The sequence below is a fragment of the Eurosta solidaginis genome, chromosome 4, assembly GCF_040869045.1.
Source record: "Eurosta solidaginis isolate ZX-2024a chromosome 4, ASM4086904v1, whole genome shotgun sequence".
In the NCBI taxonomy this organism is placed as follows: domain Eukaryota; kingdom Metazoa; phylum Arthropoda; class Insecta; order Diptera; family Tephritidae; genus Eurosta; species Eurosta solidaginis.
The window spans coordinates 120,713,719-120,729,521 of record NC_090322.1 but is presented as its reverse complement, the minus strand read 5'-3'; the positions used below and the strand labels follow the sequence as shown (position 1 = coordinate 120,729,521).

Here is a 15,803-nt window from a genome sequence, read left to right as displayed (position 1 = left end):
AATAATTCAATCATTATGTATCTACATAAACGAATAAATAATTGCGTCTACACATATGTACGTATACGAGCAGCGGAGCGGCAATGCACAAACACATGCATATATCTTATTTGAGTTGTCACAAGAGAGAGCAATAATTTGTGCACGTAGTTGTGGCTGGCGATTTTGTAGCCGAACTAACTAGTAACTTCTGGAAATCGAAGAGCCTAGAAGTATGCAGCGTAAACTATAAAAGCGGGGCAGGCGAGTAAGAAGTAATTCAGTTTAATTTGAGTTATCAATCAGTTTGGTTATTAAGCCAGCGAGTAGCAAAGTATAAGTGGAGTACTTTAATAAAGGTCATTTTTCCATTATTCAATATTGGAGTTATTTATTCAACAGTCTAGTGATTCGAACTTAGCAGAGGATTGCAAATAAGATGATTTGCAAGTAAATTCGTTACAATATATTCAATAAATTGTTAACAAAACAAATTAACGCGACATTATCCTTGATAGGAACAGTACTCCTATGTCCTGTGTCCATCAACAAGTGGACAAATTGACACCTTGTACAATCGCATAAACAATCAAGATGAGATAATCAAAGCTGTTGTGATGGATGTAATTGAATAATCATATAATCTGCTTACTACGAAAATTTTTAACTCATCAAATTCTTCATACCAACATTTTTTTTAATTTGATTTAATGCAATTATTATTTGGAAATCGATCAAATAGAAATCATAAGCTTTTGTCTTCGTCCGTTTTATAAACTGCCATTTTACTTGGGTTGTGTTAACAAACAATGAGAGCTGGCTGTCATACTAAGTAATTTTGTAATTAACACATAAATATTTAAATCTATTACTCATATTATATTGTCATCATATATTGTCCTCTATAAAAAAATGTTGGTCCAAAAAATTGGGATCAAAACATATTTTTTAACAAATCCTGTGAAATTAAGACATGCAATTTAATGAAAAGGCGTGTACACTCTTAAAAGATACAAGTAGAAGAGCCTAAGTTTGGGTGAAACCGAACAGCATACGGGTATCCTTCCTTCTCGATACGGTTGCAGAATCATTGATTGCTCCAAGCAAATGGGATCACTCACAATTTTTAATTGATATCGATGACGAATCATTCTGGTTAAGTAAGAGTTTCACCAATTACAGTATACAGATCGAGGTTGTGTCAGAGCGACGCACGTTTCTCTGGAAAGTGCTTTCCTCAACTGCGAGTTTCTGGTATTGAACTCTGAGACCAGGGTTCGCCGGGCATTTATCGGCATACGACTTTGCCGACTTTTTGTGAATGAGGCTAAGGATGCACTGTATTTCTGTGTGCCGGATTTTTTCATTGTGCTTGCGAAGATGACTCCTTATCTCCCTAGGAGTCAGGGTCTCTTCAATCAGATGTGTGTTAGGATGCCCAGGTTTCTGAGTATTTAACAGAAACATTCTTCCACAGTCTCACGGGCCTATAGTCGGGCGCTACTTCACACCGACGACAACGTGCCTGTGCTATAGCGAAGGTAAATGAGGTAAAAATTAGAAAAGAAAAACGGATCATTAGTGATATAGTCAAATTAACTACGAATAATAAAAAAATTGAAAGCTTTTTCTCAATACTTGTAGGCTATTGCTCGAACAAATATTTGCGTATGTATATAGAAATTTTGTAGTGCTTTAAAGAATTTATTCCCTAGATTCTTAAATTGATCAAAAGTAAAATTAGTTGTTACGTCATATATATACTTTCGTTAGCTTTTGTGGCAAATAAAAGGCATCGAAAGGAGTAATGTATTTCAAGCTGAATCGTTATTTCGTTTAGCTATCATCTCTGAAATCATTTGATAAATCTTTCAAACCATATGCTTACAGATATTGTTCTGTGTTTTATTTATTTAAAACATCATTTGTATTCAATTTCATTGTACAGGAGGAAATGCATGAACAAATGTCTGGCTATAAACGTATGAGACGCGAACATCAAGCTGCGTTAATGAAGCTTGAAGAGAAATGTAAATTGGAAATGGAAGCTCATAAGAGTGCTTTGGATAAGGAATATGATAATTTACTCCACAATTTTACAAGGGAATTAGAACGCCTGGAAGTGAGTTGATTTGATCGTTTTGTTTGTTACATAATCATTGTGATATATTTTTAGGCGAAGCATCAGCAAGATTTGGAACGTCGGCAAAAGCAAACAGTTGCGGCAGAAAAGAAACTATTTAAAGAAATTTCTGTAAAACAGGAAAGTGATCGCAAGGCCTTTGATTTGAATCGCAAAAAGGAGTATAAAGCAAATAAAGAGCGATGGAAACGCGAATTATCCATGGATGAATCGACACCGAAACGTCAACGTGATTTAACATTGCAATCGCAGAAAGACAACCTTAAACAAGCGGAAGCGCAAGAAGAACAACGTTTGCTCAGAGTACAAAAACAGTACATTGAGTTGGAAATGCGAAAGTTCAAGAGGAGACGCCTAATATCTCTGCACGAACTTGAAGATCAATTATTGCGTGATGTAAGTTTTTAAAAATATTATGTGGACTTGGTTATTTTCTATGTTTGCAATATCCAAAATATTATGAATTGTGTTAGGAACTGAGTAAAAAGCAACACCAACTTGAACAGGCGCATGGTATGCTGTTGAAACATCACGAAAAAACCCAAGAGCTGGAATATCGCCAGCAGAAAAGTGTGCACCAACTTCGGGAGGAGCAGGTAAATTTTCTTTTAACATATGAAAACATTTCAGGTGCAACAATTATTATGATTTAGTTATTTATAATTCGAATCCGAAAAAAAATGGTTGCCATTTTTTAAGATCTTCATGGCTCTGGCTTTCTCTGCCATTTCATTTCAACATATGGCAGTTTTGGCACTAAAATCCCAAGTTGTGTAACCCTAAGTAAAAAATTTGAAACTATGCCATCAAATATGGAACTATGAACATCATTTACAAAATGAGGCTAATGTACTCCTCAAATACGAAAAAACCCCGTTCCTGTTGAAACCCAGAAAACTGATTGAAGCTGCCACGGCTCCCAAGACATCTCCGTTAGCACTACGCAGATATTTGGCATACAAGAACTGAGCCGTTTTATCTAGAAACTATAATAGTAATTTAGACACCTACGATTACGATTACAGTATTCTTAATTTCACATTTTTTTAAATTGCGATTAAGTAATTGAGGAGGTACGTGCAAAAACGGAACTTCTTTGTATATTACATTTGGACAGTTCATCTTTAAAAAACATTTGAAGTGCTATAGCATTTTTGCTGTTAAAGTCTTTGAAACATTTTCTCTCGCGCAAGTAACTTATTCCAAACGACATTTCTGAAGAAATGATCGCCGGAGATATCGCCGTGGTTCTTCCCACAAAGCAAAAGAACATTTAGATACCAAATCGGCATAGCAGCTAGAAACTATTTCGATAGGAATAGAAGTTACTAATGCGATAAGGCGAAAAGTGTCGAAGAAAGTATTTTTCTATCACGAAAGTAACTATGTAATTTGATAGGATATTGTAACGAATTTAGGGAATTCCGCTAATTCCAAACCTTCTGCTAACGTTCGAATCGCTAAACTGTTGAATAAATAACTCCAATATTCAATAAAAATGGTCTTTATTAGACTACTTCGAGAGTACTTCACAATAACACTTATACTTCACAACTAATTAATAGCGTGCTTAAATCAAAACTGATTCGTCATGCCTCAGCTTGCGCTGCTTTTATACTCTCGCTTTCCTCGTTCACCCATTTCTCATAAGGTCTAGTAATTTCGCGAACTTTATGCTTGGTTACCAGCCATATACATGTATATTTGTAGTTTGTAGCCATATGCGTGTGTATCTGTGAGCACCACTTCGGCCGATGACTACATGCGCTTGTGAGTATCTCTCCGTCACCTTGTATGTGTGTGCGTAAATGATGATTGATTTGTTTACGTAGGCAAGAGTGGCAGCTAGCTTTATCGTTGTTGTGCCTTCTTTTAACAACCGCTTAGTGATGCTAATATACGTTACAATATTTTAAGGGCAGACTTGTACCGATGTGAGAAAATCTTCCGGCAGAAGTGGACAGAAACCTAGGAAGCCATATGTGGGACAAAGACTGATACAGGAAGTACCTCTGCATATTCGAGGAATCCAAAAATGCGAATGAATACGTCTTCCATAGATGGTGTGGTGGAGAAGTATATTCTTGCCAATTAATAGATTAGAGAAAATTTTAGGTTTTTCTCAACTTTTTTCTATATGCAAAAAAAAAAACTCTGGACCATTTACCACAATTAAGTTTTTATTCAAGTTCAGGGAATAAAAAACTTACTTAATTGGCGCTTAACCGTTTAAACGGTTAGGGCCGTCCAACAGGGCACGCTAGTCGCTCCTTCTCTCTACCAACCGGCGCAAATTGGTCACACCAAGGGAGTTTAAATCGTTTTCCACCTGGTCCTTCCAACGGAGTGGGGGCCGCCCTCTACCTCTGGTTCCATAGGCGGGTTCCGATAGAAACACTTTCTGGGCCGGAGCGTCATCTTTCATTCGCATAACATGGCCTAGCCAGCGCAGCCGCTGCGTTTCAATGCGCTGGACTATGTTGATGTCTGCGCATAGCTCGTACAGCTCATCGTTAAATCTTCTTCGGTACTCGCCATCGCCAACGCGTAGAGGTCCATAAATCTTTCGAAGAACTTTTCTCTCGAACACTTCCAGAGCCGTTTCATCTGACGTTGTGATGGTCCATGCTTCTGCACCATATAGCAGGACGGGAACGATAAGTGCCTTGTAGAGTATGATTTTCGTTCGCCGAGAGAGGACTTTCCTTTTTAATTGCCTACCTAGTCCAAAGTAGTATTTATTGGCAGGAGTGATTCTTCGCTGGAAATAAAAAACATTTAATTGAAAAAAGTGTTTTCAGAAATTATTGAAATAAAGGAAAATTCCCAGAGTTGTTTAGGAAGCAATCATCCCGGTATGTAATCCATGCATTCCCATTCATGGACTAACACTTTTGGATTGCAGCTTTTATTCTTGTTTGGGAACCGCATACTACTTTGTTCCATCGTAATAAACCTCTGCGATATCGTCTTATGTCGGAAGTCATTCAACTCGTTCAACATAACATCATATTTAATACGTAATAACTGCATATCCTACTAAAGCTGTTGAGCGCTCACTAGCATGCATTTGCCTAATAACAAGCGTATATACATATTTAAATATGTATGCCTATCCCTATGTGCATACAAAGCGAATGCAATTTCAATGCCAGCAGCATCATACGATTCTACCGCTACGCATTCAATTGTTACGGTCCACTATTGGTTCCAATATTTTTTATTATTTTATTTTTTCTTGATTTCATTGTTCTCTAATTTCCTTTGTTAAACTCCTTACCTATGTAATTTATTTAATAAGTAAATAGACACCTTTTTGGTAATTGAAGTATTAAAGTAAAGTCACTCAATTTTTGTGCTCATATGCATACCGACGCGACATTACTGTCGGTAAATCAAAGATTTTTATTTTAAACGGACTTAGTGAAATCGGTTGCTGGAAATTAGCACACGGGCTAAGTATTGTGTTTATTGTTCCTTACCATTAAAAAAGTTGGTCCTTACGAGCCGGATCAAGCGGGTTCCGGTCTCTAATATCGATATTTGAAAACTGATTCGCGTGGGAATCAGTCAAGTGCGAACGATAAAAATAACAAAAACTGTGTATTTGCAAAAAACTTTAATATTTCATTTGCAAATCATCATTTAAAAGCTTGTGAATCTAATCAAGGAAAACTTAATCGGTTATATCAAAAAACTACAGATATAGTGTATTTGAGAAAAAAAATTAAACATTTCATTTTGGAACAAAATATCTAAAACCTAACTGTGAAAGTGGCGATACTTTCTTATATCTAAATCATAAAACAAATACAAAAGCTGTGTGTTTTATTTGAGAAAAAATTTTACATTTCATTCGTAAATACCTAGTTCATTTGCAAAAAAAAAAAAACAAAATCATTTGAAACCTTGTAAAATAAATACAAAAAAGCTAACTGCTTTAAATTGTGAAACTGGGGAAAAAGTCTTATCTATGGAGATAAAATAGTACAACAATAATTCAATAGCTCATTTTTATATCAAAACGAAAAAAGTTAAGACGTTGCAACATATAGTCGTAAGATGGCAGCACAACAATCATCAACTATTCACCCTGTCGGAAAATCAACAACACAAAGCAGTTTAGTTATAACCGTACCAAGAACGGAGTTTTTTGACATTTGGGTTCAACATTCGAAGGAAACCAGATATAAAGAATTATTGAGTTTTGTTTTACTGAAGTACGATTTAAGCAAAGCAGCCGAGTATTCGACAAAAAGTTTAAGCTTACAAATATCGGCATATTCGTCGAAGCTGGATCAAAATTGGAAGACATAAGGAGCGATTTTTGAATAAAAACTCGGGGTGGCTTTCGGGTCCAGACTTCACATTTGCAATAACGGTGGATTCGAAGTTGCCATCAGACCAACCAACCACTTCTTCAGGTAACCCCGGCCCCGGAAGACGAAAGAAGGACTTTGTTAGCTGCAGTGAAAACCCCAAACGGCGTCGAGGGGATGACCGCTTGCAATCTAGAAGTCCTGGTCCGGCAACAGAAATGTTGCTAACATTATAAAACAATATCCGGCAAAAAGATGACATGTGAGCCAGATGCAAGATGCTTGAGCAATGTAGAAGCTTTAGCATACTACCTAGATAGCAAGTCGACGACTTATGTGTACAAAACGACTCGGAAGTGGAGCATCAAGGCAGGCCATAAGGTTTATCCATCATTTTATAGTCTAAGAAAAGCTAAAGCATAATGCTATCCAAATGAAATTGATGTGGGTGAAACACGTGCGGAAATTAAAGTCCAGTCCGTATTAGATAAAAATGTTGAGCGTTTAGTTTTAGCAAATCAAGAAGTTTTTGTTAGTTTATTACCTACAAACTTGACGTATACTTTAATCAGAAGTGGGGTTGCGATGGAAGCTCTGGCCATAGCAAATATAAGCAAAAGTTTACATGCAGTTCTGACACTGATGAGTTTTTGTTTATATTTTCTTTCGTTCCTCTTCAATTACAGGATGAAAAAGGTAACATTGTTTGGCAGAATCCTCGACCTTCTTCTACCATGTATTGTCGTCCAATTAAATTTATTTTTTCTAAAGAAACAAAAGATTTTATTGTTTTTGATACGAACAAAGTTTTGGAGGAGATAAATGCGTTGTTGCCAACAAAGTACATGCTCGAAGAATACGAAGTTTCCGTAAATCACAATATGTTTCTAACAATGATTGGCGGAAAAGTTTGCAATGCTTTGACTGAAACTTCTTCCGCACAAAAGTATTATATTTGTGTTGCCATTCCAAAAGATATGAATAATGAGTTACGGGACTTTACGCCTAACCGAGATAATCTTGGTTTTGGTTTGTCTACTCTCCATGCATGGATAAGATGTTTTGAATGCTTGCTTCACATAAGTTATCGCCTCGAAGTAAAAAATATCAGCTTAGGAATGAGGCAGATAAAGAGATTGTAAAGCTACGTTCCAACGGAATCCAGAATAAATTTAAAAGTGTACTTGGATTCATAGTAGATAAACCAAAACCAGGTTTCGGTAATACCAATGACGGCAACACTGCTCGTAGGTTTTTCGAAAATTCTGAGGCTAGTGTTGAGATTACGGGATTGGATGTAACGCTCATCAAAATATTTGACACTCTCCTTCGCGCATTAGCATCTGGGCACAATATAAATATCCAAAGATTTGAAAAATGTGCGGTCGAGACTAAAAACTATACATAGATCTCTATCCATGGTTTAATATGCCTGTTACAGTTCATAAAATCTTAGTGCATAGTACTGATATTATAAAATCAGCAATTTTACCTATTGGTCAACTTTCTGAGGAAGCACAGGAAGCCCGTAACAAAGATTTGAGACGATTCAGGGATGATAACACACAAAAGCAGTCGCGTGAAGCCACGAATAGAGACCTTATGAATATGTTGCTTATAACATCGGATCCTTTAGTTAACAGTTTTAGGGAGATACCTAAGAAAAAATTTAAATGTCTGACTTCAGAAGTCTTAAATTTACTGTCCCCCGATAATGTTGAGGAGTCAAAAAATACCCCAGTTGTTTCAAGCTTTCACAGTAGTGTTGCTGATGCTCATGACTATTCCTCAAGTGACTCATCGAATGAAAGTGATGATAGCGAATAATAACATAATTATAAAAGATAACCTACCCTATAACTTTTTGTTGGATCAGGTTTTATTTAATTTAAATCTATTGTCTTTTCTACTTTGTATGATACTTTACTTTTAAGTTTTTGTAATAAGTAATTTTCACATAATTAATTTAATTATTTACATTGTTATTATTGTTATTGTAATTCACGTTTACATTCCTGACTGGTACTATAAAATAATTTTGTAAAAATTGTAGTGCCAGGATAAATACTCAAATAAATACAAAATATGTATGTACATATGTACAGTCACTCACATAAATAAGTATACACCCCTTTTTGGACAATTCTTACAATTTTCGCTTTCGCAAATTTATTTTAACTAATTTCCCATAAGAAAATTTGTCACGATCTATAACAAAAACTAAATAATATTTAAAAAATGTTTGAAAAATTCGACGAATTTTCATAAAAAATTTAAATTTTTTTTTTCGGAATTTTCAGATTTTTTTAGAGTATTGAGATTTTTAGTCCATTCAATTTAATTACAATAAAGTAATATTCTTAAGTCCTTTAAATTTTTTTGGATCTATATCACTTATTCACATGAGTTACTGTATATGAAATAAGCAAATGTATGCATATGAAGTAAAATTTTGGAAAAAATAAAAAAAAGAACATATGGCTGAAAAAATGACGTAGTTGTAATAAATGACTGCATATGAAACGGAAAATCTCATAAAATAATTTTGTCCAGCTAGCTTGTTCTACACGAAACATTGTGCAGCGGTATGATCGTAAACCGCTTATCGTACGATCGTTTATTCAATCCTTTTTATCTCTTCCTACTTGCCACACGGCAAATGTGAACTCTGCGAAAAATAACCGACGGAGCAGATGAAGTCATTCGAGGACTTAATGCTCTCAACTCCAACCAACGTGATCCGTGGCTAATCCACATGCTTTTGGGCAAGGTGGACGACGAAACAAAGAAGGATTGGGCAGAATCCAGCAACGCTATAACGGAACGGACATTTGAAGAGTTGCTGCAATTTTTAGTTCGCCGGTGTGATTCCCTGGAATCATGCCAACCTAGTACTCATACAACAGTTCGGCGGGCTGCCGTAGCACATTTTGCAAATTCATCAAAAGTGAAGCACACTAATCAGTGTGTAATGCAATGCACAGATGTACACACCCTAACTCATTGCCCTAAGTTTAAAGCACTTGATGTTAATGCCAGACGAGTGACTGTGAAAAATAAGAAATTGTGCTTTAATTGCCTAGGTAGCTCCCACCAGTTTAACAAGTGTTTGAGCTCTGTGAAATGCCGTGTTTGTTCTTCCGCCCATCAACTTTATTACATTTTGAAAATAATGCCAAGCCCAAAGATTTAGAAAGACAAAGTGTAGCCAATGTTGAAAATGCAACAAGTAGCAAAAATAGTGCAGTTCAACCTATTGTGAGTAATCATACAATTCAAAAAGTCAAAATCTCGTCGCAAACAATTTTACCTACCGTTCTAGCTAGGGTGAGTGATAAATGGGGCACTGTGGTAAACTGTCGAATGCTGATTGACACTGGGTCAACAGCTTCATTCGTTACAGAAGCATTTGTTCAGTTGGTGGGCGCAGAGCGCAAGCATGCCCGTGTTCCAATTGTAGGGCTATCGTCGAAAAGCGTCGGTAATACTCGAGGTCGTGTAGTTCTTACACTACTCTCTGCAAACAACGAAAATAATGTTGAGGTTGAAGCGCTTATTCTTCAAAAGCTGACTTCAATACTACCACCTCAATCAATTAATTTATGCGAGCAAACCCGTAAGCAAATAAACCAATTATCATTAGCAGATCCAACTTTCGGAATTCCTGGTTCAATCGACATGATTCTTGGTTCTGATCAACTTTGGAAGATTTTAACGGGTGAAAAGATACAATTAAACAATCAAACTTTGACTGCTTTAAATAGTTCATTCGGTTGGGTAATCACTGGGTCATGTTTATCTGAGTTGGTGAGTCCAAGCCAGGTGTCAGTAAATCACGCGTTGGGAGATGTAGATTACCTGGTTCGATCACTTTTAGAAATGGATAATTTACAATCATCGAAGAGTAAAATCACCGATCACGATCCGGTAGAAAAGTATTTTTCTTCAACAGTGCAACGAGATGAGAATGGGACATATGTGGTTAAATATCCATTTAAAGCCGATATCAAACCCATCGATGACACTTTGCCGCAAGCTATTTCACGCCTTAATAGTATGGATGCCAAACTGCAACGTCAACCTGCGCTAAAACAACAATACACAGCATTTTTAAATTAATATCTTGAGTTGGGACACATGGAATTGATTCCAGAGCAGCAGATTAATGTGAGTACTTCAAAACGTTTTTATTTAGCACATCATCCCGTACTTAAGGGTGACAGTTCAACAACCAAATGCCGGGTAGTTTTTGATGGTTCGCTTAAAGATTCCTCTGGGTATTCATTTAATGATCGGTTACATTTTGGTCCACCGATTCAACGCGATTTGTTTGGTGTTTTTTTACGTTTCCGCCAGCATCGGTATGTGTTCGCAACCGATATTGAGAAAATGTTCCGCGGCATAAGGGTGCATCCAGAACAAACTGATTATCAACGCATTGTACTGAGTCATGAACAAACAGCTAAACTTTCAACATTACCGATTGCTAACTGTTACTTATGGGCTTGCGCCGTCTCCTTTTCTGGCTGTGAGATTTTTAAAACAAATTGCGGAAGACTACAAAGCAGAATTTCCCAATGATTAACGCGTTCTTGAGCACGACGCATAAGTAGATGACATACCCACTGGATGCGATACCGTCGAAGATCTGATAGGTCTGAAGAACGAACTTATATAACTCTTATCAAAAGCTAATTTCAACTTGAGAAAGTGCAGCTCAAATTGTTGGCCTCTGCTTGAAACTTTACCAAAAGCAATCTGCGAATTTAATCCAATTGCCATGCACTCTCAAACATCTGAAACATTGTAAAAATTCTGGGGCTACATTGGAATCCGTCTAGCGATCAGCTATTTTTGAATATTGGTGATCCTGTAATTGAATGGTGTTGTCAGAAACTTCGAAGATTTACGATCCATTAGGTATGGTTGCACCTATTGTGGTTCTTTTTAAAGTTTTATTCCAGGAGTCCTGGTGTTACGGCCTTGGTTGGGATAACCCACTACAGGAGGCCTTATGCAAACGGTGGTGCAATTATATGGGGGAGCTCCATCATTTAAAACAATTACAGATACCACGATACATTTCATATCCTTCAAAGCCTGTGGAGATTCTTGGATTTTCAGATGCATCAACCGTGGCTTGCGCGGCTGTTGTATACTGTCGCGTGCACACTGAAGGCTCCTACGCCATAAAATTGATAGCAGCAAAAACGCGTGTGGCGCCGCTGAAACCAATATCAGTTCCAAGGCTTGAATTGAACGCCGCATTGTTGCTAACGAAGCTGATCACTCTCGTCAAGGAGTCGTTAACTTTAACAATTTCAAATATTGTTTGTTGGACGGATTCGGAGATAGTTCTTCATTGGCTTTCCGCTCCACCGAGGAAATGGGCTACGTTTGTTAGCAACAGAACCGCAGAAATTTTAGACGTAATTACTCGAAGTCAATGGAGACATGTTCGATCCGAAGACAACCCTGCTGACTGTGCCTCTCGTGGTATTCTACCTACAGAGCTAATTGAGCATACGCTTTGGTGGTCAGGGCCCAGCTGGTTAGCACTCCCTGAACCATCGTGGTTTTCTAACACTAAATTCAATATATCGTCATCGAACCCGTTGGTACTCGTAGAGGAAAATCCTAAGGCGGCGATAGTATTATGTGCCAACGAAATTGATAATCCGCTGTTGTTGCTAAGCTCAAAAATATCTTCTTGGTGGCGATTGACACGTATAGTCGCATATTGCATAATATTTATCAACAAAGCACGCCTTTGTCGAGAGGGTCACAGTGACTCGTTTTTATCTACATACGAGCTCCAACAAGCTAGAATCAAATTAGTAAAAGGCGCGCAAGCTCATGCATTCTTTAAAGACATTGACCAATTACAAAGTTTACAACAACTACATTGCAAATCTACGCTGATCCGCTATTCGCCATTCATAAACGAATCAGGTGTACTTCGGGTTGGTGGTCGCATAAAACATGCAGATATAAATTACAATATAAAGTTTCCGATTATACTACCTAAAGACACCAAAATTTCGCTACTCATCGTAAGACATACGCACGAAATCAATATGCACGCAGGTGTCGAAGCGACGTTCGCTCTTGTTCGTCAACAATTTCGGATTTTGGGCTGCAGAAACTTAGTAAGGAAGGTCATATTTGGTTGCAAAACATGTTTCTTGCAAAGAATAGCAACCAGCACTCAACTTATGGGTAATTTGCCATCAGCAAGAGTTCAGCCCAGTCGGTGTTTTCTACATTGCGGACTTGACTACGCTGGCCCTGTACGCATAAAGTATTCAAAAACGCGAAATCCAAAAATTGGTAAAGCTTGGTTTGCCATATTCGTCTGTCTGTCTACTAAAGCCCTACGCATCGAATTGGTGAGATATTTAACAACCGATCCATTTTTAGCTTCTTTTCGCAGATTTAATGCACGCCGAGGAAAGCCCAGTGACCTTTATTCCGATAATGATACCACCTTCCACGGTGCGAAACGAGCTTTAAACGAACTTCAACGGCTCTCAATATTTCATGAAGATTGGGCAGAGGTGGCTCAATCCTTAGCAAACGAAGGCGTTAATTGGCATTTCATCCCACCCTCAGCACCACATTTTCGAGGATTGTGGGAAACTGGAGTACGATCTATAAAATTACATTTGAGAAGAGTGATTGGAGACAGCCTACTTACGTTCGAAGAATACAGCAAGGTACTATGTCAAATCGAAGCTATTTTAAAATCACGACCTCTGTGCAGCATTTCTGATACAGATCTCGATCCTCTTACTCCGGCACATTTTTTAATTGGCGAACCGTATACATGTATGCCTGAGCCATCTGCTTTAACTACAAATTTTAACTTAAAACAACATTGGCGCCATCTGCATGCTATGGTTCAAGGCGTTTGGAAACGCTGGCATACTGAGTACTTAATCTCTTTACAACAGAGGAATAAATGGCAACAGTCCACTACTAGTCTTGAAATCGACCAACTGGTCGTATTGAAAGAACCTAATCTCCCACCATCAAAGTGGATTTTAGGACGCATCGTCGAAGGGCACAAAGGAGATGATGATCTAGTAGGTGTGGTTACAATCAAAACCAGCAAAGGAGAATACAAGCGTCCAATTTCAAAGGTAGCGACATTGCCTTTGTGAACGCGTCGTTCAGGGTGGCGGTATGTTTGGGAACCGCAATATCGTCATATGTCGGAAGTCATTCAACTCCTTCAACATAACATCATATTTAATACATAATAACTGCATAGCGTACTAAAGCTGTTGAGCGCTCACTAGCATGCATTTGCCTAATAACAAGCGTACATACATATTTATATATGTATGCCTATCCCTATGTACATACAAAGCGAATGCAAGTTCAATGCCAGCAGCATCATACGATTCTACCGCTACGCATTCAATTGTTACAGTCCACTATTGGTTCCAATATTTTCTATTATTTTATTTTTTCTTGATTTCATTGTTCTCTAATTTCCTTTGTTAAACTCTTTACCTATGTAATTTATTTAATAAGTAAATAGACACCTTTTTGGTAATTGAAGTATTAAAGTAGTCAGTCAATTTTTGGCTCATATGCATACCGACGCGATATTACCGTCGGTAAATCAATAAAAAAGTTAAAGTCAACTGAAAATACTGAGAGTTTTATTTTAAACGGACTTAGTGAAATCGGTTCCTGGAAATTAGCATACGGGCTAAGTATTGTATTTATTGTTCATTACCAATGCTTTTTTTTTTTGTTGTGGAATAATGAATACATTTTTTTAGACATTATTCCTTTTTGTTAGTCCGCACTAATAATAATGTTTTGCATTCTTTATGTGGAATAACAAAAATTGAAAATTGAATTTTATTTAAAGAGCAAATTATTGAATTATAAGGCCCAGGTTTTAAGTGCTTATTTAAACTATAGTTAAAGAAAAGTTTGTTTTACTCTGCCAGTTAGGCGGTTTAAACTAATATGAACAGTTAAACTCTCTGGAATATTAAACTTTTAATTTGCCGGTTTGGTTATGTCATTTATTATTAAAAGAAGCAAAGGTAAAAGTAAGAAAATCTCACAAACCAATTCGACTGTAGTTATTGGTACTATAGAATTTACGTAATTTCAGAAATGCAATAGGTATACTGCAATTGCAGTAAAGTTCGAACTTTGTGTTCAGCGTTAGGGGCTATATGCAGTTCTTAAGTAAACGCTTAAGAAATATTTTGATTTATTTCTTTCGCATGGAAATAGGAGCAGCAAATAAGTTTTGACGTTAGACCACGAGTGGTGGTTCACGTTAAATACACATAGAATTTTGAATTTCAATTGATTTTATTAAATGTTTAATTTTTTTGTTTGTTTTCCTTCCGAAATGCAACCCTTTCCTTAAGAAACTAAAGAAAGAGATCATTTCTTAGCAAAATCGAGAGTTGCCGAGTGAATTTGTTCCTAAAAATCTTTATAAAATAGTAGTTAAATTTCTTGCGAGTTACGTACTGCATAAGAAAATTTGACAAACGAAAAATTTCCCAAGCATTTCTTCTTCTTTATATGGATTTTTCGGTTTTCTTAAGAACTGCATACGGGTATGTAATATTAGTTCCAAATATGAGCCAAATCGGACATCATAGGTCGATTTCTATTCATGTATGTATTATGTGTTCCAAATATGGACCAAATCGGACCACAAATACGATTGTTTGAATATATCGATCCTTGCGCCACCTAGCGACGATTTTTCTTCAAAGGTCTCTTTCTATTCATGTGTATTATGTGTTCTAAATATGGACCAAATCGGACCACAAATACGATCCTTGCGCCACCAAACGGCGATTTTTTTTCATAGGTCGATTTCTATTCATGTACATATGTATTATGTGTTCCATACATAACAAAATCGGACCACAAATACGATTTTTTGAAATATTTCGATCCATGCCCCACCTATCGGAGTTTTTTTTCTTATTATTGCATGGTCATCGGGTTCTGAACTATATTCCAAGTTTGAAGCCTGAAGCTTATCGGGAAGTTACTTAAAATTTAATTACAAAATTCGTGCCGGCCATCCACCCAGCCAGCCAACCAGCCTATCAAGTCAAGCTAAATAAAACCGTTTAAAAAAGAATTTACTGAAATAATAAAACAATTCCATCATTAAACAAGGCAAACATAAGTCATACAAAGGAATACAAAAAAAAAAACATTACGTTAAAGTGTTTTTTGTTTGCGGCATATACTTCAGAAGAGCCCGAGCTTATCCTCCAATATGCGTTGTGCTCCTTTTAATTTTTCTACAAATTGGCGGGACGGCACTTACATGTTTCATGCCGACTCCGAACGGCATCTGCAAG

General features: G+C 36.9%; 1 protein-coding gene across 6 annotated transcripts in view; it reads left to right on the top strand.

Annotated features, from left to right (window-relative positions):
- Tao (Serine/threonine-protein kinase Tao) overlaps positions 1 to 15,803 on the top strand; it is a 201,589-nt gene that overhangs the window by 125,519 nt on the left and 60,267 nt on the right. For all 6 annotated transcript variants that reach the window (XM_067782681.1, XM_067782680.1, XM_067782683.1 and 3 more), the window contains exons 6-8: positions 1,928 to 2,101; positions 2,156 to 2,518; positions 2,596 to 2,718. In XM_067782681.1, coding sequence (XP_067638782.1) covers positions 1,928 to 2,101; positions 2,156 to 2,518; positions 2,596 to 2,718 — 660 coding nt within the window. The remainder of the gene's footprint in view (positions 1 to 1,927; positions 2,102 to 2,155; positions 2,519 to 2,595; positions 2,719 to 15,803) is intronic.